We start from the raw sequence: 23,213 nt of genomic DNA, 5'->3' as shown, positions 1-23,213 counted from the left end.
ATGTGTGGGTAGATCTATCACCATAACTAATCCAGAGGAGTACTCTTTCTTCTCTCTCTCTCTCTCTCTCTTTTTTTCCAGCCTGGAGCTGAGACAAAGACAGATTTTACTCTGCATACTTCTGTGCTTCAAAGGGGGCCTAGACTCCATGTAAACAAGGTTCTAGACTCCACGTAAAATTGAAGACACCCATTATTACAGTCCTCGTTTTCTAAAGTGATGCTTTTCTGTCTACCCAGCTACTTGCCACTTTTGAATCATGCTTATGCATACATGTTAAGTGGATAATTTTCTCAATCATGAGGATGATTTAAAGCATGAGTACCTGTGTTATTTGAAGAACTGTGTTGATTCTCCACATTATTTTGCTCATATAGTCAAAGCCCATATATGTAGCCTAGAATCTGGTGGTCTTCTCTTCACTATACCATAGATTTGTCCTGCTTTGTGAAATCCACTATTTTAAATTGACACGACATTAATTAGATGATTTAGTTGCATACTTAGAAAGACATGACTCTGCAAAAAAAATTCCATAGTTTATTTAAAATTTTAGTGTATGTAAACTCTAATTCCATTACAAAAAGCAATTTTACATCAGTGAGGAACCCAGATATGATTAGCTGTCTTTTTAAGAGGTTTATTTTCCAGTAATGCTGGCTTACCAGTGTGATCTCAGGCACCCACATTCCTGCATTTGGCTCTAGATTGCCTCTTCCTCAGTGAAGCTGTTGAAGGAGAAGATGACTAAGAAAGAAAGGTCTTCACTCAAGTTTCCGAATCAGTACAGTGTTCACAAGGCTTTATCACCCCTTTGTACATCTTCCTCAGTTATTCGGTATTTAAATCATTGTTTTTTTCCCTTAAATGTTGCATTAAGATTTGGGTTTTTCTTTCCAGAATCATCTATCATTTCCACATAAAGTATGCAAAATAGTTTGTGCAAACTAAGACTATGCTCTAGGGAGGGTGGCGTAGAGCTAACTAAGATCACTGTATGTGGAATTCACAAACTTAACGTTGAGTCCTTATCGACCTCCCTTGCTAGCTTAGGCTCTTGTACAATTCACTTTCTATCTCTGGGCCTCAGTCTCCACATCTGTACAAGAATCTTGTACTAGACGGACCCTTGAGATTCCTTCTAACACTAACATTCTATGATTTGAGTTATTTACGTGTTAGGGGATTAGATAAGTCATCTTTTCAAAAAATTTTTACTGACAGGTTGTGGCATCTGGGATTCTTTGCTATTTAAAGATACTCTTGTTTTTCCTTACTATAATAACTTTCTATAAAATTTGCTGTGACTTGAATTAAGAGTAGCAAAAATTGGACGACAGCCAAAGGATAGTGAATCATGGGCACTACTTACTGACCAGGGTAAATTCTGCTCCATAGAGAGATGTCTAAAAGAAGCAAGGTGGGAATTCTGGGATGAAGAGTATATAATTCACTGTCACTTGGATGGTCTTTCAATAAAGGTTTTTATGGAGTAAGAGACTGGAGAATCTCAAACTGTTGATAGGCTTGCTAGTATTTTAATGGAAAAATGGCATAAATACTTTGTGTGTGTGGTGTTTTGTTTTGTTTCGTTTTTGTGCTGCTTTCTAATGTGGCTGTTTCTTTGACAGGGAAAGGGAAATGCTTTCTAGCCTCTGCAAGACATCATGTAATGAAGTACCTCAAGGACACTGACACTCACAAGAATTAAGCGGTAATAATGGATTCTAGAACTTCGTGAATAAATTCCCTGATTGTGTACATTTTAGAAATTGTTTCCGTGATTAGTGTCGCTTTCTTTACTCCTAATGGCATATGGTATCAACTAATATTACATGATGTGACAAATGCTGTAGTCTGTGAGTAAGCATGAGCAAACTAGGTAAAATAAGTATTCATAAATATCTTTTTTTAGAAATATCTTCTGTCATATTGATAGGCAAAATGTAACATATGTGCTTATTTTAGTTAAAATATTTCGGGAAAAAAGTCTGACTATTACATCCAACGAATATATTAGTAAGCACTAGAGTCACTGATTTTACTAGGATTTAGTTCTTGGTACATAGTACCCTTCGCTTCTTTTTTTTCCCCCTTCGCTTCTTGACACTGAACTCTCCCGTATCTTGGGCCTCTTCTTTATATTTATGGAGTCATTTAGCACATTTTTCCTTTCTGATCATCATATTAGGCATCTTTTTATTTATTTTTTTTTTTTCATAAGTAATCTCTGTGCTCAACGTGGGCCTTAAACTCACAACCCTGAGATCAGAAGTTGCGTGTTCTACTAACTGAGCCAGCCAGGTGCCCCTATGTTAGGCATCTTTTCTTTTTCTTTAAATTTTTAATGTTTATTTATGTTTGAGAGAGAGAGAGAGAGACAGACAGAACGTGAGCAGGGGAGGGGCAGAGAGTGAGGGAGACACAGAATCGTAAGCAGGCCCCAGGCTCTGAGCTGTCAGCACACAGCCCAATGTGGGGCTTGAACTCACGAACCACGAGATTATCACCTGAGCTGCAGTCGGATGCTTAATCAACTGACTCACCCACGTGCCCCAGACATCTTTTATCCTCCAGTTTTATTGGGATATAATTAAGATGTAGCACTGTGTAAGTTTAAGGTGTATAGCATAATGACTTGACTTACATATATTGTCAGATGATTACCACAGTAAGTTTAATTAATATCCATCATCTCATATAGATACAGAAAAAAAGGAAAAAAAGTTTTCCTCATGAGGAGAACTGTTAGGATTGTAAACAACATCCATAGCCTTCCCTATTTTCTCATTGGAGAATATTCCCTTTCATGTCACTAATCCCTTCACTCTTAATTTTCTTCCATTGAATTTTCTTCTGCTTCCTCAGGGACTGTGTCAGTATTATACTGTATGTTTTTCAAAGAAGCTTCTTTTTTTTTTTTTTTAATTTTTTTTTTTTCAACGTTTATTTATTTTTGGGACAGAGAGAGACAGAGCATGAACGGGGGAGGGGCAGAGAGAGAGGGAGACACAGAATCGGAAACAGGCTCCAGGCTCTGAGCCATCAGCCCAGAGCCCGACGCCGGGCTCGAACTCACGGACCGCGAGATCGTGACCTGGCTGAAGTCGGACGCTTAACCGACTGCGCCACCCAGGCGCCCCCAAAGAAGCTTCTTGAAAGAGTTGGTTTCCTTAATTATTTATTTACTTCCCATTTCACTGAAACCTGGTTTCCACCCCTAATACTCTACTAAAACTCCTGTTATTAAAGCCATCGTGGGGCGCCTGGGTGGCTCAGTCGGCTAAGCGTCCAACTTCGGCCCAGGTCATGATTTTGCAGTTCATGGGTTCGAGCCTCACATAGGTTGTACTGACAGCTCAGAGCCTGGAGCCTGCTTCAGATTCTCTGTCTCCAGCTCTCTCTCTGCCCCTCCCCAGCTTGCACTCTGTTTTTCTCTCTCTCTCAAGAATAGATAAACATTAAAAACAAAAACAAAAACATTGTTACCAATATGTTAGTCTTTCTCTGGTATTTAGCACTGTCATCTAGCACCTCTTTTTCTGAAAACTAAGGGTAGTACCCACTGAACTAAATTCAGTTTAATTCAACAGACATTTTTTGAGGATCTGTTCTGAAGTAGACACTGGCACTTGAAGAATGAAAAACCTTGCCCCCTAGAGCCTGATAGTTGAGTGAGGGATATTGACATGCAAGCAATCACAATACCAATGGCTTTGTCTGAGATATGTACCGAGTGATAATGGGAGCATGGAAGAAGGATTTAAACATTCCCAGGGAAAATTGTGACTGCCTTTGCTATGTGAGCTTTGCATGACTTTTCTCAGTTTCTGAGAGTTGTTTAGGAAACCTGTAGACTTGGAGGTCATTTACTCTAGACATACCTAAATAAATCATGAGATTGATTTAAAAAATTTTTTTTCTCAACGTTTATTTATTTTTGGGACAGAGAGAGACAGAGCATGAATGGGGGAGGGGCAGAGAGAGAGGGAGACACAGAATCGGAAACAGGCTCCAGGCTCCGAGCCATCAGCCCAGAGCCTGACGCGGGGCTCGAACTCCCGGACCGCGAGATCGTGACCTGGCTGAAGTCGGACGCTTAACCGACTGCGCCACCCAGGCGCCCCTTGAGATTGATTTTAAAGCAAAGAATTAGAACACAAAGACTTGCTCCTCTTTCTTCCTTTACTGATCATTGTTTTTTCATTGGGAGAGAGTGTAGCGGGGATGACGATAATTATTCGTTTGAATTAATTAACCGTTTTGTCGTGTGTATTTAGCACTTCAGAAGGCCTGTAAAAGTTTTAGCAAAATTCAAAGTGGTAAAATTTATGTGAATGATCTGCCAACGATCCATCACACCTTGAAGATTTTTATAAGTGCTTCGGAAATGCAAAAGGCACTAAAGACTGTTGCTATTGATGGTAAGTTTTGTGTTTTCATTATTAGTTTAAGGTTTGCAAACATGGATGTAAGTTATATGTTGGTCAGATTAATTACAAATCATAGGAAAGCTAAGCTTTATAATATGTCCTAAAAACGTTTTTTGCACCTTTACGATAATATTAAAAAATTGGGCCTCCAGTATAATTGGATTGATTGATTACCAGATTTGATTATGACATACTTTCATCAACATCTGATATTTTTAGACTTTTAATTTTTGCTACTTGCATACGATAGGGAAGATTTCTTAAGGCAAAGTGTTTGAGTATAAAAGACCAGATTAATATATTTAACTATGTTAAAATTAAGAACTTTTATTTATCAAAAGACACTTTAAAGTAAAAAGACAAGTTATGAACTTGGAAATATTTGCAATTCACAGAAGTGACAAAGGATTAGTTTTCAGAATGTGTAAAGAACTCATAGAAATTAGTAACAAACAATGGAATGGAAAAGTGAGTAAGACTCACGGATAAGAATATCACATACAAGAAAATATATGTAGCCAATAATCATATAAAAATATTTTCCATCCTCAGTAGTCAAAAAAATGCAAATCAAAATCCTAATAATTTTATTTTAAAACATCTGGAAAAGTAATTGTTCTTTTGTTGTCAGTGTCCAATACTTTAATCAAAGAGGTAAATAATAGAGAACTGATTACATTTACAGATCATTCCAAGCTTATTAAGGAGGAGAGATAAGTTTAGAATAAAAATGGTATAGGTAAGTTGAAGGATTGGTCAGAAATAAAATAAACTTAATACACACAATGGCACAGTAATACTCTGAGGTTAAAAGCATCAAGCTACTCAAATAAAAGATGTGGATTGGTTATTATAAAAAATTTGTAGATGGAGAATACTAGGAGTCAAATGGACCACCAATAGAATGTTACTTAGCAACCTAACAGGAATTGACAAGTTGCAATGGTGTCATTCGTCTATCTATCCGAGTCACCCCAACATTTTTTGAGTGCCTACTGTACACAACTTTCAGAGGGTATAAAAATAAAATAATAAATATAAATCTAACTTTTAGAAAGACTAAAAAGCAACTCTATTTTTTCTGACATGTTTATTTACCCATATGTTAATTCTCTTGACATATAATTTTTTGGGGATTTATTATTAAAATAATTATTCAAAGTGGAAATAACTTTATTCTCTGAAAGCATAGGAGAATAGAAAGGAGAAAATAAAACTTATGTGTAATCCCACTACCCAGAGCTGAACTTTGGTATTTTTACATATATTTTTCTAGGATTTTTCTAAGCATGTGTGTGCGTGTGTGTGTGTAACTGTGGTATATACATACGCATAAACACATAATTGGAAAATATATATGTTGACTCACATGCATACAATTTTGTTACCTTTTTCTATTAACTTTATATGTTAGGCAACCTTCCATGTAAACAAATATAGATCCACACTGCCTTTTTAAATATTTAATTTTTTTTTTTAACATTTATTCATTTTTGAGAGAGAGAGAGAGAGACAGAGCATGAGTGGGGGAGGGGCAGAGAGAGTGGGAGACACAGAAGCAGAAGCAGGCTCCAGGCTCTGAGCTGTCAGCACAGAGCCCGGCGTGGGGCTCGAACTCACAAACCGGGAGATCATGACCTGAGCCGAGGTTGGACGCTTAACCGACTGAGCCACCCAGGCACCCCAACACTGCCTTTTTAAATGGCTGTGCGCCGGGGTCCAGCCCCAGCAGGTCCAGGGGTTCCCGAAGGATGCACGGCGTCGGCGAAAATAACAAATGGACACGGACAACAACAGTGTGTTAGACTGGCCGCTTTATTGCGGCAAACGTGGCATTATATTTGTTAGCAATTTCCTTGTAGCGTGCGTCATCTATGTTTCTTGGCTTTACCTATTTCTAAAAATGTTCCTTTGTGTAATCACCCATTAAGGGACAACATGGTTATTTTCTTGTAACGTTACAAGAAATTGATTAATTTCTTCATATTATTTTCATTATGTATCTACGTTTATTTATAGTCTATAAAGCGTTTGCTTTGCTATTTTCATGAAAGGTCATCTATCTCTCAACACCTCAAGTGGAACATTTACAGGGACATGACTTCTTAATTGTTTCTTTGAACCATTTGCGTATAAGGAACAAAAGTTATTCGCTTTGGTCTGGGGTGCCGGGAGGGAGCCAAGAGGGCCCTGGGAACCCACGCCTTCTGCGCTCCCAGGGAGACAATGTATACCTAGGAACTAATGAACCCTTCTGTACCGTAACCCACCAGGTCCAGTTATCATCTGGAATGCCTCCTGGGGGCCAAGTGGGCCTAGGGGTTGGAGTAATTTGTATCCATAGATACATTCCTTTGTTGCCAGGGTGGGGATTTCAAATCCATTTGTCCCCCTCCCTGGCTGGGAAATATATGGGGCTATCCTTCCTTTAGGTAGAGGAGTCTTTACAGGGGGTGGCAAGGGCTGGATGTAGGCCCGCATAATTTCCCTGCGGAATCTTCTTTCTTTCCCCCGTGGTCCTTTTCCCAGGGGGCCTGTCATGGGCAATTCCCCAACCGACAAATCCCCAGTATACTTTCATTGGTAGGGGGGCTGCCCTGACCAATGCTAAGGCCAAATTACATAAAAGCAGGGGTACAAGAAGCTTCACTGTCGGTGGGCCACCATGCAGTCCCGATCCATCCATCACCCGGGCCCTGCCATCAGGCTGGTTGGAGAGCTTGGCTTTTGGCAGCTGTGAATTATTCTGTGGAACAGGTCAAAGCACAAAAACCAATTGTTTTGAAAAATAAGCTATATAACAAATAATCTAAATAAATATGTTATTTCTAATATTTTTGCTGTTATAAGCAGGGTTTTTTCTCTTTATCTCATCAGACAAAAGATAGGTCACTAAAATTGAAATTGCTAGGTCAAAGGATGTGAACATTTTAAGGCTTTTAAGTAATACTGTTATTATAAATCTTTAGAACTTTAGATTTCAAGACTTCAGATGTAGTTTCTTCCAGTTACCTGGATTTACAGTTGGGGAAACTGAGGGACAGAAAGATAAAAGTCTACTCCAAAGCCATACAACCTATTTTATTTTATTTTATTTGTTTTTATTTTATTTTAATTCTAGTTAGTTAGCATACAGTGTTGTATTAGTTTCAGGTGTACAATATAGTGATTCAGCAATTCCCTATATTACGCAGTGCTCATCAAGATAAGTATCCTTTTCATCCCCTTCACCTATTTCATCCATCCCCTCATCCACTTTCCCTCTGGTAACCCCCAGTTTGTTCTCTATAGTTAAGAGTATGTTTGTTGGTTTGTCCTGTTCCCCACCCCCGCCCCCCACCACTTTGTTCATTTGTTTTGTTTCATAAATTCTACATGTGAGTAAAATCATATGGTATTTGTGTTTCTCTGACTGGCTTATTTCACTCAGCATTATACTCCCTAGCTCCATCCATGTTTTTGCAAATGGCAAGATCTAATTCTTTTTATGGCTGAATAATATTCCTCTGTGTGTGTGTGTGTGTGTGTGTGTGTGTATCACATCTTCATTCATCTGTCGATGGACATTTGGACTGCTCCCATAATTTGGCTATTTTAAATAATGCTGCAATAAACCTAGGGATGCCTATATACCTATGAATTAATGTTTATTCTTTGGGTAAATTCCCAGAGGTACAATTACTGGATCATATGGTAGTTTTAATTTTTTGAGGAATCTCCATACTGTATTCCACAGTGGCTACACCAGTTTGCATTCCCACCAACAATGCACAAGGGTTCCTTTTTTTTTTCTACATCATTGCCAACACTTGTTTTTCCTTGTGTTTTTAAATTTAGCCATTTTGATAGGTGTGAGGTGATATCTCATTGTGGTTTTGATTTGCATTTCCCTGATGATGAGTGATGTTGAACACCTTTTCATGTGTCTGTTGGCCATATGTAGGTCTTCTTTGAAGAAATGTCTGTTCCTGTCTTCTGCCCATTTAAAATGGATTATTTGTTTTTCTGGTGTTGAATTATATAAGTTCTTTATATATTTTGGATACTAACCCTTTATTGGGTATGTCATTTGCAAACATCTTACCCCATTCAGTAGGTTATTGTTTAGTTTTATTGCTTGTTTCCTTTGCTGTACCAAAGCTTTTTATTCTGTGGTAATCCCAGTAGTTTATTTTTACTTTTGTTTCCCTTGCCTCAGGAGATGTATCTAAAAAGATGTTGCTATAGCTGATGTCAGAGAAATTACTGCCTCTGCTCTCTGTTAGGATTTTTATGGTTTTAGGTCTAACATTTAAATTCTTAATCCATTTTGAACTTTTGTGTATAGTGTAAGAAAGTGGTCCAGTTTCATTCTGTTGCATGTTGCTGTCCAGTTTTCCCAACACCGTTTGTTGAAGGGACTCTCTTTTCCAAATGCATATTCTTGTCTCCTTTGTTGAAGATTAATTGGCCATTTAACTGTATGTTTACTTCTGTGTTTTCTATTCTGTTCCATTGACCTATGTGTCTATTTTTGTGCCAGTACCACACTGTTTTGATTACTACTGCTTTGTAATATAACTCGAAATCTGGAATTATGATACCTCCAGCTTTCTTTTTATTTTTGAAGGTTGTTTTGGCTATTTGGAGTCATTTCTGTTTCCATACAGATTTTAGGATTGTTAGTTCTAGTTCTGTGAAATGCTGTTGGTATTTTGATAGGGATTGCATTACATTTGTAGATTGCTTTGGGTAGTATGGATATTTTAACAATATTCTTCTAATTCGTGAGCCCGGAATGTCTTTCCATTTGTTTGTGTTATCTTCACATTCTTTCATCAATGCTTTATAGTTTTCTGAGTACAGATCTTTCACCTCCTTGCTTAAGTTTATTCTTGGTATTTTATTCTTTTTGGTGCCATTGTACATGGGATTGTTTTCTTAATTTCTCTTTCTGCTGCTTCATTATTAGTGTCCATACAAACAATTTTAGATAACATATGTTAGTTTAAATTTGTATTCCTTAATTTTTACATTGAAAAAAGTGTAGACCTATATTGAATATCTTGGTAAAAATTGCAAATACAAGAAAAAGTTTAATAACTGAATATAAAGGTTTTTTTTGTTTTAAGTTAGTATTTTTAGCTTAAAGAAGTTTACAAATTACAAAATGGAAATTATCTCTTCACCTCAGTCTTTCACTACAATTCTTCATAGTACACACTGTTAATAATTTGGTAGGTAGTCTTCCTGGATATTTGTTATATACCTTTTAATTGGTCTCATATTGATTAGTGGTGAAGTTACCTCTAAAATTTTTGCTATTACAAATAATGCTATAAAGAGCATCCTTGTTCATCAATTCTTGCACATTTGTGTAAATATTTTTATAGGATAGATTTCTAGAAATGAAGAAGCTGGGTCATAGGATATGCATATACCTATAGGAACATGGTTTATGTCAAGTCATGTTATCTTGTCCAGCTTTAATGAGATATAATTGACAAATACAAATTGCATATATTTAAAGTGTACAACGTAATGATTTGATATACATATACATTGTGAAATGATTACCAGCTATCAAGTAAATAACATCTCCATCACCTCACATAGTTACCTTTTTTGTGTGTGATGAGAACACTACTCTCTTAGGATATACTCTCTCAGCAAATTTCAAAGATACAATATAGTATTATTAACTATAGTCACCATGCTGTACATCAGATTCCCAGAACTTGTTCATCTTATACCTAAAGTTTGTATCCTTTGACAAACATCTGCCCATTCCCTCCACCCTCCAGAATATGTCATATACATAGAGGTTACATTTTCTTTATTCATCTGTTGGTGAGCATTTAGGCTGTTTCCATTTCTTGGCTATTGGGCATAATGCTGCAATGTTTGAAGTGCACATAGCTCTTTGAGATAGTGCTTTTATTTCCTTTGGGTATCTATCCAAAAGTGAGCTTGCTGGATGATATGATAGTTCTGTTTTTAATTTTTAGACAAAACCTCCGTACTGTTTTTGGAATTGGCTATTTCAATGGATTTTAAATTATCTGCGTATTTTATAGTTTTATTGAGGTATATACTTGACATATTTAAAGTCTACAATTTGAAAATTTCTACATATGTATATACTTGTGAAAACTCAATCCCATTATACCCCTTGGTAAGCCCCCATTCTCTTTCCACAACCCCCCCTCACTACTTCCCAAGCAAACACTAACCTGCTTCTGTCACTACAGATTGTTTGTATTTTCTAGAACTTTATATAAATGATATCATGCAGTAAGTACTCATTTTTTTTAGTTTGATTTCTTTCACTCAGCGTAATTATACTGAGATTCATCTATGCTTTGGTACATATCAGGTTTATTTCTTTTTATTGCTAAGCAGCGTTCTCTCTTATGGATGTACCATGATTTGTTCATCCATTCCTTAATTGATGATGTTTGGATTGTTTCTGGTTTTTGGCTATTACAAATAAAGCTGGTGTAAACATTCATTTATGTGTCTTTGTGTAGTCATATACTTTCATTTATCTTGGGTAAATACCTGATGGTAGGATAACTGGGTCATATGGTAGGTATATTTGAATTTTTTAGAAACTGCTAAACTGTGCTTGCAAAGCAGCTGAATTATTTTACATTGTTATGAACAATTTATGACAGTTTCAGATGCTCCTCATCCTTGTCAATCCTGGAATTGGTGAGCCTTTAAAAATTGTCATTCTAATAGATGTGTGGTGTTTTCTCATTGTGGTTTTAATTTGCATTTCCTGAATGATCAAATGATTTTGAATATATCTTCATGTGCTTTTTTGCTACCTGTATATCTTATGCCCATTGAAAATGTGTTTGTGTTCCTACTATTGCGTTTTGAATGTATATATTCTGAATACGAGTCCTTTACTGGATATGTGAGAGAGAGCACAGGCAAGGGAGGAACAGAGAGGAAAGAGAGAATCCCAAGCAGGCTCTGCCCTGTCAGCACAGAGCCCTATGCGGGGCTTGAACTCACCAACTGTGAGATCATGACCTGAGCCCAAATCAAGAGTCGGAATTTAACCAGCTGAGCCACCCAGGCACCCCAATTTTTGAAGAATATCTTTCAACTTAAGTTCATACTTCTGAAGAAGTCTAGTCTACAACTATTTCTTGTATGGATTGTGCTCTTGATGTTTTATCTATAAGGTTTTTGTTTAAACCTAAGTCACATAGAAGTCAGAAAACAAATCAAAATAATTGATTGAAATTTGCACAGATGTTTCATTGTTTCTTTGAAGGAAAGGAGAAACCACTCTCAAGTTATGACACTGAAAAAGAAATTTCGAGGTAGACAACTTGACAAATTTTCCAATCCAGAAAGTGTTTCTGTGGTTTAGCAATGAGAACAACTAAGCCTTGTCAATTTCTCTGACAGTAGAAACCTGCAGACCACCAGAAGCACTGAAATGTTCTTTTATAAGTTACTTTGTTCAGATTACATTAATTTAAAATGTAAATTTATAATAAGTTTCTTCCAAACACAGATAAACCCTTTCCAAATTGGCCTCATTTACTATATGAAGAGGAAAATGACGTTAGAGTTATTTAACTTGAAGAATCTTGAAAAATTCAGATGTTCCTTGACGCAGATCTATGCTTGTCTAGAAAATGAGACAGAAGAATCCTGATTCTGTGTTTTGTCACACTTTGTAAATCTGGATTTTCAGCTCTAGTTGCTCATCAGAGATGACCTGTGCATTATCATGCAGAAAAAAAAGCTCCATAATTTCAACTTCTCATTCAAACCAAGCAATAATTTCTTACTGAAATTTTCATTTGTACAATTTAGATTTCTTTCTTTCTTTTAATAAATAGGCATTACTTTTTGCATGATAAATGAGAGGATTTTTTGGGTGAAGACTTTAATATTGTGCAATATTTTGTGCATTTGTTCAATGCATTTTGTGTGTGTGTGTGTGTGTGTGTGTGTGTGTGTGTGTGTGTGTGTGTAATGAGAGAGAGAGAGAGAGAGGAAAGGAGGAGAGGAGAGAAGGAGATGGAATGATTTGAGGCAAAGCTTTCATTAGAGTCTCATCTGGATCTGTAATCTCCCCTAAAACCACTGGTATAGAGGGTCTTAGCTAGAACACAATGAAATCAGTCCTATTCTTTTCAGGTAAAACCATTATATATGTAAAATTGACAAGTTGCATGACTTTTTTGCATCTAATGACAAGTATAAAAATTAGAGCTTTGAGTAAAGAATATTGCAGTATCTTAAATTCTAGTCTATATCATTTTGATTATTGCTGGGCACTATTTACTACATAATTAAAATGTGTAATTATGTTTTATGATAGGTTTTCTTTTTACAGTCTATATTTAATGTTAGTGCTCCTCTAGACTATCAGTTAATTCTACTCACATTTTTAGTTTGCATTTTTATCTTATATTCTTAATGAGTTTGCTAATGCAGGTTTTTTCCTTCTGTTTCTGAACCATTATTATAGTTAATGGAATGCTGGATTTTTCAGATTTCCTTAAGACTGTGAATGATGTTTTGTTATTTGGTCTCCCAGGATCCAGGTAAAAAAACGATTCTTCAAAATTGCAGAAAAGAATGATTTTGATTGTCACTGATTTTAGGGTGGGATGGTTATATGGATTTATGTTTTTTTCAGATCTCTCACATAGTGTTTTCCCCTGTAGCCTAGGTTGAGAAAAATTCGACACGAGTTATTTCATAAAAGGCACTAAAAACCTGTCCACAGTATCCTAATTTTCTATCCATAATCTCCACTTTTTCCTGCATGCAACGGCTAGATTTTCTTAACACACGATTTTTGTCATATCATTCTCCTGCCCAAAAATGTAGATGCTTTTTCCTGTGATGAAATGAATGTGGTCCAAACCCTTATGCTTGACCTCCTCACCCCCTTATAATTTTTCTTGCCACTTTCCTCTTGGTAGAATCTTTTCCAGGCAAGAACCCCGTGCTCCAGTTAGAGACACAAATGTCTATACATGCCAATTTCATTCTTGTTTCCAGGCCTTTCTTTGTTCATGTGGTTTTTTTCTTTTTTCCCTTTGAAATCTCATATCTGCTTTCTTCTCCAATGTGAATAGTACTTTCTTTGCTCTCTTTGGAATCTGCTTGTATTTCTCCCTAAAAGTTTCAGACACTGATGGATCTCCTAACAACGTTTAGTTTACACTCCTGTAAATAGCAAAGAAAGTGATTGGAAGAAATATTCCTGTTACTGATAGAAACAGTGCTTCCAATATTCTGAAATCTCTAGGGTTTGTGACCTAATTTTAACAGTTCTTTGTGTTAGAACAAATCAAAACAGAAACCAGTTCCTTGGTTTTGCCATTAGGCAAGATCAAATTCCTATAATCTGTCCTTGGGGTTATATATTTCTGTCAACCAGCCTGTACTTTCTTGGAATCAAGGATATATGAATGTGATAATCTTCATATACCTGGATAAGAAGCAAGAGGCAAGAAAACTCTTTAATGTTTATTCATTAATGTAGTGAATGTTATTTAATACATTACCGTATGCATCAATTAGCAATATAGATGTGATGCTTGGCTTGCTTTCCCTCTTTGAATTTCTTCCTACTTGGCATTTTGATGAACTCCTATAGCACTGGGTTTCCTCTTTGTCTACTTGGTTTTCAGCTTATAGCTTTTTCTTGACTATAGATTTGTAAGTGTGTTTGGGTACCTAAGTACGGCCTGCTTGTCGAGCCCCAGTTGAGCTATCATGTATTCCTTTGTTTTTGAAGTTCTGGTTTTCTATTTTGACCTATTTTTTATTTATGGTCCAGTGTTCTGAGACCAACCAAGAAGTGCCAAATTTCTTTTCTTCCTCTTAAAACAGTATGCCTAATTCTCAAATACACTATTTTTAGTAAAATATCCAAGCAATATAATAGTATATAAATGTAAAATACCCTCTTTAATCCTTCCTATCTTAAAGTTAATGTTGACTTTAGCATCTTTTATTATATGCACTTATGAATGTATATAAATATTTACATATTACATATTTTGTAAGAGAAAATGAGTTATCAGTTACTAGGCAGAAGAGAACTAGAGTACCTGGGTCTTATAGAGGCAAGTGAAAAGATCAAGCATACAGGTAGAAATCAAGAGACCCTAAGAAAATAAAAGGGGAAAATATGATCATCTTATACTTTAAGAGAAAGGGATCATGCTATGTACTTTGTTGTCTAGCATGATTTTTTTTTTTTTAACTGAGTAATATGTCTTGGAAAATTTTCCCCGTGCCAGTAAGTGTAGGTCAGCCTTTTACTTAAAAAAAAATTGTTTTTAAGTTTATTTTTATTTATTTTGAGAGAGAGAGATACAGAGCAAGTGAGGGAAGGGCAGAAAGTAAGGGAGACAGAATCCCAAGCAGGCTCCATGCTGTCAGTGCAGAGCCTGATGTGGGGCTTGATCTTAGCATCCATGAGGTCATGACCTGAGCCAAAATAAGGGGTCGGGTGCTTAACCAACTGAGCCACCGAAGTGCTCGATCCTTTTATTTTTTAATAGCTGCATGGTGTCTGAAAAATGTAGATATACTATAATTTATTTAATCCTTTATTGATTCTAATTATCTTCCTAGTATAGACACTTTCACAATGAATATCTTTTCTTATATTTCATACATATTTATTTTCACATTATAGTTTATACATGTATGCTTGTGTCCTTAAGTGCCTTTTAAGGCAAAATTAGTTGCCAATTATTAGGTAGAGGAGAACCAGAGGGACCCTATGTGTGCATTGGGGCATGCCTTCAACACTCAAACAGATAGTTTTCAACTCTTCCTTAGCCTTCATTTTCTGCGTGTGTATATCCTCAACGTAAGCCAGACCTGAGAGTTCAGAACCTACTCTGGTTTTCCTGGGTACAGACCTGTTTATGTGTGCAGCCATCTAGATGCTCAGGAATATGTTGGAACTTTTCAAAGACATCTCATTTCCCAGATTTTCCTTTTAAGCTTGTTTGCTAGCCTATTATTTGCCCCAATTGTTTTTTTTTTTTTTTTAATGGCATGAATCTACATTTATTGACTTGTAAATAGGTCCATGGCATATTTTTAGTGAAAAGGCAGTATACTATATGTACTGTCTTAATTGAGTGAAATGTTCACAATCGTTGATGAACGTAAAGAGACATAGAAAGGTATCCAAGTAGGATATGAATCAAAATCCATCATTTTTTGCATGCCCTGGATGGGAAATTTGTGTTGCTTTTATCTTTCTTCTTTGTACAGTTGTGGGTTTATTTGATTTTTAAAAATCATTGTGTCGGGGCCCCTGGGTGGCTTAGTCAGTGGAGTATCTAACTCTTGATTTTGGCTCAGGTCACAATCCCAGGGTTGTGGGATCAAGCCCCAAGTCAAGCTCCACATTGAGCATGGAGCCTGCTTGGGATTCTCTCTCTCTCTCTCTCTCTCTCTCCCTCCCTCCCTCCCTCCGTCCCTCCCTCCCTCTGCCCCTCTCCCCTGTTCTTTCTCTCTCTCCAAAAAAAAAACTTTTTTTTTAATCTTAAAAAATATTAGTATGTCATTGGAAGAGCAGCAATAGCATTTAAGAGCCAGGCTCCTGAATCTGACTGGTTTTGGTTCATTTGTCTCAAGTTTTTACTTAAACTAATTAGTTAGTATATAGTATAATACTGGTTTCAGGAGTGGAATTTAGTGCTTCATCATTTACATGTAACATCCAGTGCTTGCTCCAACTATTACCCACCACTTCAGACAGTTATAATGTTAACTAATTGCCTCTGATTGTGTTTGAGGAGTACTTCCAGGGAAAAGGCTCTTTGCCTTGGGCAAGCTTTGAGTCCCGTCAAATAAGGCAGCTTGGCAAGTAGGGTCTTCCAGGGAGCCACAAGGCAGGTCTAATAATGAGAGTTCTTAGAGAATGGGGCTTTGAAGAAGTTCCAAACTCATTCTTCTCCATTGGCTGTCAGGCTGCTGTTTTTCATCATGAGGGTAGGCTCTTAGTTTTCAAGGCTCCTGGGAAGCTGGGATGGTAAGATGGGAATAATGGCAAGCTAAAATGCCACAAAGCTCACGATTACTGAGGTTCAGCCGTTTTTCTGAAAGAAAACACTCTTTGGATGACTCTAAGCCTTTGATTTATAGCCAGAGTTTTGAAAAAAGTTGATTCTGACAGTTTGCGTCCATGTTCTCACAGCTTTTATGGAGGAGAGGATTCTCAGAGGTCCTTCCTCTGCTACTTTTGCTCGCCTGGTCAATAACAACTGGTTGGTTGGATGAGTGAATAATGCCCAGTTCTTCCTCCATGACTGTGCAAATCTAAGAACTTGTGGATCAGTAGGCTCGTTATATCCTGAATTCCGAGAAAATGTAGTCTGACAAAAAGTGATTTGCTCTCTGAAGTGGATTATGGGAATTGTGTTTCCTTATCAAATTAAGGGGTGCGGTAGTCTGAGGATCACTTAAATTTAGCATTAGGACGCAGGTATCAATCTGTTTAGATTTTAAGGAGGACATCTGTTTAGGGAAAATTCTCTCATTAATATGAATATTTTCATTTAGCTGTGTTCTTTCCAATTCATTTTAAAAAAATCATTTATTTAGGGGCGCCTGGGTGGCGCAGTCGGTTAAGCGTCCGACTTCAGCCAGGTCACGATCTCGTGGTCCGTGAGTTGGAGCCCCGCGTCAGGCTCTGGGCTGATGGCTCAGAGCCTGGAGCCTGTTTCCGATTCTGTGTCTCCCTCTCTCTCTGCCCCTCCCCCGTTCATGCTCTGTCTCCCTCTGTCCCAAAAATAAATAAACGTTGAAAAAAAAAAAATAAAAAAATAAAAAATAAAAAAAAATTATTTATTTAAAGTCAAATTAGTTAACATACAGTGTAGTATTGGTTTCAGGAGTAGAACCCACTGATTCATCACTTACATAGAATACCCAGTGCTCATCCCAACAAGTGCCCTCCTTAATACCCCTCCCCCATTTAGCCCATCCCCCTACCCACCTCCCCTCCAGCAACCCTCAGTTTGTTCTCTGTATTTAAGAGTCTCTTATTGTTTTTATCTTATTTTTCCTTTCCTTCCCCTATGTTCATCTGTTGTGTTTTTTAAATTCCATATATGAGTGAAAACCTATTTGTCTTCTTCTAACTGACTTATTTCACTTACACAATACACTCTTGTTCTATCCATATTGTTGCAAATCTTTCCAATTCATTTTTGATGTTAAGGACTGTTAGCATAAGAAAATGAAGTTTCTATGGAGAAATAGAAGACCTTTAAATAGTGGTTAAACCATTGCTAAACTCTTTGTAATATAAAAAAATCTGAAGAGAAATTTTGCATCTGTTCTGTTCTTTCTTTTACACTATTTTTTCTAAATTACATTTTAAAACAATTAATGATGCCCTCAAATTTTAGATTAAGCTGCCTTGCTATTATAGATTATACCACTGATAGATATGAAATTATTTTAGTTACAAGGCTTAACTAAGCGGTGAATATAGTATAATGAGATAATCCAGAGCTTTTAGCACAATGTTTGGCATATAAATAGCATTCAATAAATAGCACCTATCTTTGCTAATATTATATCAGTAGTGATAATAGCAAAAATTACATTTTATATTAGGAATGTGGTCAGAATTGGGCAAATGCCTACTTGCAGGTACATTTTTAGAAAACCCTATGCCTATGGAAAGGTATTGTACCCTGGTAGGCTATTGACACAAAATCAGCCCCTCCAAGAAAAGCTGTTGATTCTCATGATAAAATAACTTCTTTGTTTATTATATTTTTGCAGCATTCCAGAATGCCTTGAAGATTTTCTGTAGGATAAAAAGTGGTCGAGTTGCGACTGATGAACTGGCTGCTGTTTTGGATAGCATGGATATTCCTGTAATTCCTGAAACTTTTCAGGAAGTGATAAAACATGCTAGTATAGACAGTGAGTTATTTGAATTACTATGTAAATATATCTTTCTTGGATATCAGTGTTCTGATTCATCCTTCATCTCTCCTTCTTGATTCTTACCTCTTGCCACCTATCAACATTGCTTACTGGTGTCTGTGGTAAGAGATAGTCTAGAAAAATTAAATGAGAAATTTCTAAAATTATTAGATTTTGGTATGTTTGATAAAAATGTAAGAAAAAAATGTATTTATTTTCTTTTCAAACGTTCCTCTCTTTTCCATTTCTTGTTTGTGGAGAGATGGTTTCTTTAATGTCAAGGGCATTGGCTTCACAAATTAGGAGACCTAAATTTCTTGAATTTTTAACTTTATTAGATAGCTTTGATTACACAATCTTCTCATGCTATTCAGTTACTCTTTGCAAAATGTAGATTTTTAAAAAAACATTATGGAGATATTTAGCAGATGTTTTGTATTATATGTTTATATGTCACCAGGGGGTGTCTGATAATAATGGATTGATAAACGATTGATTCATTGATTATCCATGTATTTAATGAGTCAGATAGTCATTTAATATCTACTGTGCTTGGAACTATGCAAGGTGATACAGAGATGAATAGAACACATTTCTTTTTCCAAAGGAGTTCCCATTCTAGTGTGGAAAGAGTCAAATAAAATGAAAATGATAATGTTGTATAGCAAATACTGTTATAGAATGTAGTTAGGCTGCAAATGTATACTGGAAACACCAGGGAAAGATCATCAGAGGATGTGATGTCTGAGCTAAATCTTGAAGGATCAATAGGGGTTAGTTGGTTGAAGGTGGTAATGAAGGTGGTAATGAAAGACATTTTAGACTGAGGGAACAGTTTGTGTAAATATGGCAGGAACATTATCAGACATGGCATCCTTTTCCATGGGCTTCCACAGGTTTTTGTCATTTGTCAGTGGTGGCTTTTAGGGGGTCTTTGGTGGCTGGGATGTACTGTGAAGATAGAACCAGGCTGCATGAATTTTAGTAGGTAGTCATTTATGGTGAGTTCTGGGTTGATAGACATAAGTGGAGGGATGTTCTGGAGCATAAAGATGCCCATAAAATAGGGATTTTAAAGCTTAATCTCAAGTCATATTATTAAATAGCCTTTAGGGCATGCTCTACCAGAAGCAACAGAAATTACATATGAAACCACTGTGGCTTTTTTTTTTTTTTTTTTTTTTTTGGCTTATGGAATTCTGGTCTGGATTTCCAGGCTTTGTACTTGGGGAGCTAAACTGAAAAATTATGCTGATATCATAGATTGTTGTAGGAATTAAATAGAACCTATTGGCACTAGAATAGTCTCAAGAAATAGGAAGCAGAAACCTGGGAATTATCCTTGGCAACTCTGTTTTCTCTGTTCTCCTCATGCAACCGTTGTGAATTACTATTATTTTAAACTTCTAGATATCTCTTAAATCTCTCTATTTTCCACCATTACCTTAGTCCGAGTTACCATAATTTTTCCTTAGGACCATCACTGTTCATCCTAACAAGTCCACCCACATCCAGTCTTTTTTTTTTTTTAATGTTTATTTATTTTTGAGAGGGACAGAGACAGAATGCGAGTGGGTTAGGGGCAGAGAGAGAGGGAGAATCCGAAGCAGGCTCCAGGCTCTGAGCTGTCAGCACAGAGCCCAACGGGGGGCTCGAACTCACGAGCTGTGAGATCATGACCTGAGCCGAAGTCAGACGCTCAACCGACTGAGCCACCCAGGTGCCCCCACCCACACCCAGTCTTATCCCCCTTAACACTATGGACAGAATGATCTTTTCAAAACACACATCTGTGGGGTGCCTGGGTGGCTCAGTCAGTTAAGTGTCCGACTTTGGCTCAAGTTATGATCTCAGGCTTGTGGTTTCAAGCCCCATGTTGGGCTCTGTGTTGACAGTTCGGAGCCTGGAGCCTGCTTCGGATTCTGTCTCCCTCTCTCTCTCTGCCCCTCCTCCCCTCTCAAAAATAAATAAACATAATAAAAAAAATAAAAAACCCCCACACATCTGATCATGTTACCTCCTTGCATAAACTCTAATAATACTTCTTGGGATGAAGAGCCCTTTAAGGTCACGTACAAGGACTTGCAATGTCTGGCCTTTACCTTAGATCTCCAGCTTCATCTCAGACCACATTCTGCTTTGCTTACTGTGCCTTCTTAGAGTTTCAGTGATATACCAGGCTTCCTCCTGCCATAGCCTTTACATATAGTCTTTTCTTTTCCTGGAGCATTCTTCCCCTCCTAGTGAATTACTACTTATACTTTGGATCTAAACTCAACTCTATTCTTTAAGGATGCTTCCATGACTTTTCTGACTAGGTCAAGTTCTCATACACTCTCACAGCACTAATCACAGTTGCAACTTTTATTTCTTATATTTTTTAAAAAGTTTTTCAATGTTTATTTTTGAGAGAGAGAAATAGAGTGTGAGTGAGGGAGGGGCAGGGAGAGAGAGGAAGACACAGAATCTGAAGCAGGGTCCAGGCTCTGAGCTGTCAGCACAGAGCCCAATGCGGGGCTCGAACTCACAAACCACGAGATCACGACCTGAGCCAAAATCAGATGCCCAACCGACTGAGCCACCCAGGTACCCCTATTTCTTATTGTTTTGTGAAGATCTGTATCTCAGATAAGACGAAATACCAAGAAAGCAGATATCATGTGTACTTTTGCTCAATATTGTATCCTCAGTACTCCATACAGTGCTTATGGCACATATTAACTGCTCAACAAATATATGTTGAATGAATTAATAAGTCTCACCCTTCACTCCATCTCCTCCAACCAGAGAGAATAAGATTTTTTCATTTTGTCATTTTTAATAACCTGGCTGTGACTTAAGGTAAAATTCCTCATTGGGGAGGTCCTTGTCTTTTGACTAGGAAAATCATTTTAACAGGTATGTTTGATTATGAGAGCTAAAGCCTATTGGGAGATACCTAGTTTGAGCAAAAAGGTAAGGTAAAGTACTCTATATAAGAAAACGACAGGAACTTAGAATACAACAGTGGCTAATCGGCAGCTGGAAGAGGAACACTGAGGGAACCTGAGAGTGGATGGGGTTCTAGCAATCAATAGAGAGTGGCTGTAGAACTCTAGGACAATACTATGTAGTGCTTGCTGTGCTATAAAGAAATCCCTGACTCTCATTAATTTCAAGTTATCTAGTAAGAGTTGGTTATATACAATAGCCTTGTGTTAGTCATATGGTGGGTCTATTTTCTTTTTCAAGGAAAAAGGTCTGTAGGTTCTGTGTTAGGTAGGCTTGGGGTGGAGAGAAGATAGCACCTATAGGATGTGATAATGTGAGAGAGATCAGGAGTCCACGGGAATAGAAAACAAAACGAAAATCAACTGCCAGCGTATAAAGCACTCAGGAATCTTCAAATTTTGGAGGGAGTATTGATTGCTGTTCATATAATGTATGGTGTGGGGTCGGGGCTATTTTACTTAAACATTAAAGGAAAGGACACCCTCAGAATGCCAAAAGTTTTGGGTTACCCCGGTAGTGGATATGGATTCTTCTGTGACAGAATTTTGAAGTAAGGAGTGATATAAGTCAGTTATCCCACTAGTGGAAGCCGTAGCACCCTGGTATAGGTACTGTTTTAACATCTTGTTTTTGTATTTGGTTTGGTTTTTTGGAGCAATACTGATACCATGGAGAATATCTTCATGAGTATGCATGATGAAGAGGAATGCCGCTGGAATTTGCAAGGAAGTCCAACAAGCATTTGCTTCATTAAGATCTGGCAAGAGGAATATGGAAAATCACTGTGTGACAGTTCTGGTAGTTTGGTTTCTGAGATAGGATATTGGTGCAGTAGTTTTTTCTCTCGTGGTATTTACCGATCTAGTAATTGAACTGGGTGAAAAGTAGTAACTAGCACGATTTTTGATGAGAAGGTCTTTGATATTGTGGAGCTATTGTGGAGATTATGGAAATGTGTTAATAGTCATTTTACACCTTCAAAGTAATGTTGCCCTGAATATGACTTTGATGATGAGGATAATTTTTTTTCACATTAGATAGTTACATTTTCCAGGTTGAATGGAAAGGAAAGTTCCAATATGAGCTTCCTCCAGAAGGACAAATGTAAGAGTGGGAAGCTGTTTTGAACTTCTCTTATGAAGTAAATGCTACCTGTAACTATACTGATTGTCTCAGTCTCAACCAGGAATTATTCATTGAGGTTTTGATAAGCTAGGTAGGGGTCAAAATAGTAATTTCAGATTCTGTAATGCTTATTTGGCCACCAGAGACTATATAGATGGATAGTATTTGTCTTAGAGGTGTGTGAGAAATGTTTGTCATTGCATAGAAGAAGGAATAAATTTGAGCGAGAGCTAGTAAATCTGTAAATGGTTGGCTACTGCATGCTCACTGCAATGTTGGACCTCTTTCCAGAAAGGGGAGTTCTTTAAGTAGAGACCAGATATAAACAATACAGCCTTCTCCATTGGATTAATTTATGGATGATCCAACAGAATACTTTTCACTGATCAAATTCAGGAGTTTGAGGGCTGAAGCCTTGAATGATTTTAGGACTTATGCTTTGATCTAAGAACTTGGGATATGGACTCTACAGAAGTTCCAGAAGTTCACTGGGGTGTTAGAACCACAACCAAGAACAGAATGAGAATAAGTACCAAGAAAATAAAAAAACAGAATGTAAGAGTGGCGCCTGGGTGGCTCAGTCAGTTAAGCGTCCAACTTCGGCTCAGGTCATGATCTCGTGGCTCATGAGTTCAAGCCCCATGTCAGGTTCTGTGCTGACAGCTCAGAGCCTGGAACCTGCTTCAGATTCTGTGTCTCCCTCTCTCTCTGCCCCAACCCACTTGCATT

The 23,213-nt window shown here is 37.2% G+C and overlaps 1 protein-coding gene across 1 annotated transcript in view; it reads left to right on the top strand.

Annotated features, from left to right (window-relative positions):
• The first annotated feature begins 743 nt into the window (after positions 1-743).
• Positions 744-23,213, top strand: part of LOC147571283 (EF-hand calcium-binding domain-containing protein 13-like) — a 136,013-nt gene continuing 113,543 nt past the window's right edge. The window contains 6 exon segments of the mRNA XM_086696454.1: positions 744-838; positions 1,632-1,714; positions 4,281-4,424; positions 12,916-12,965; positions 12,967-12,991; positions 18,222-18,365. Of these exon segments, the coding sequence (XP_086552580.1) occupies positions 744-838; positions 1,632-1,714; positions 4,281-4,424; positions 12,916-12,965; positions 12,967-12,991; positions 18,222-18,365 (541 nt within the window).

The sequence above is a fragment of the Puma concolor genome, unplaced genomic scaffold, assembly GCF_028749965.1.
Source record: "Puma concolor isolate L17-30 unplaced genomic scaffold, mPumCon1.1.hap2 unalloc_scaffold_31, whole genome shotgun sequence".
NCBI lineage: Eukaryota > Metazoa > Chordata > Mammalia > Carnivora > Felidae > Puma > Puma concolor.
This window is presented reverse-complemented; position numbering and strand designations above follow the sequence as displayed.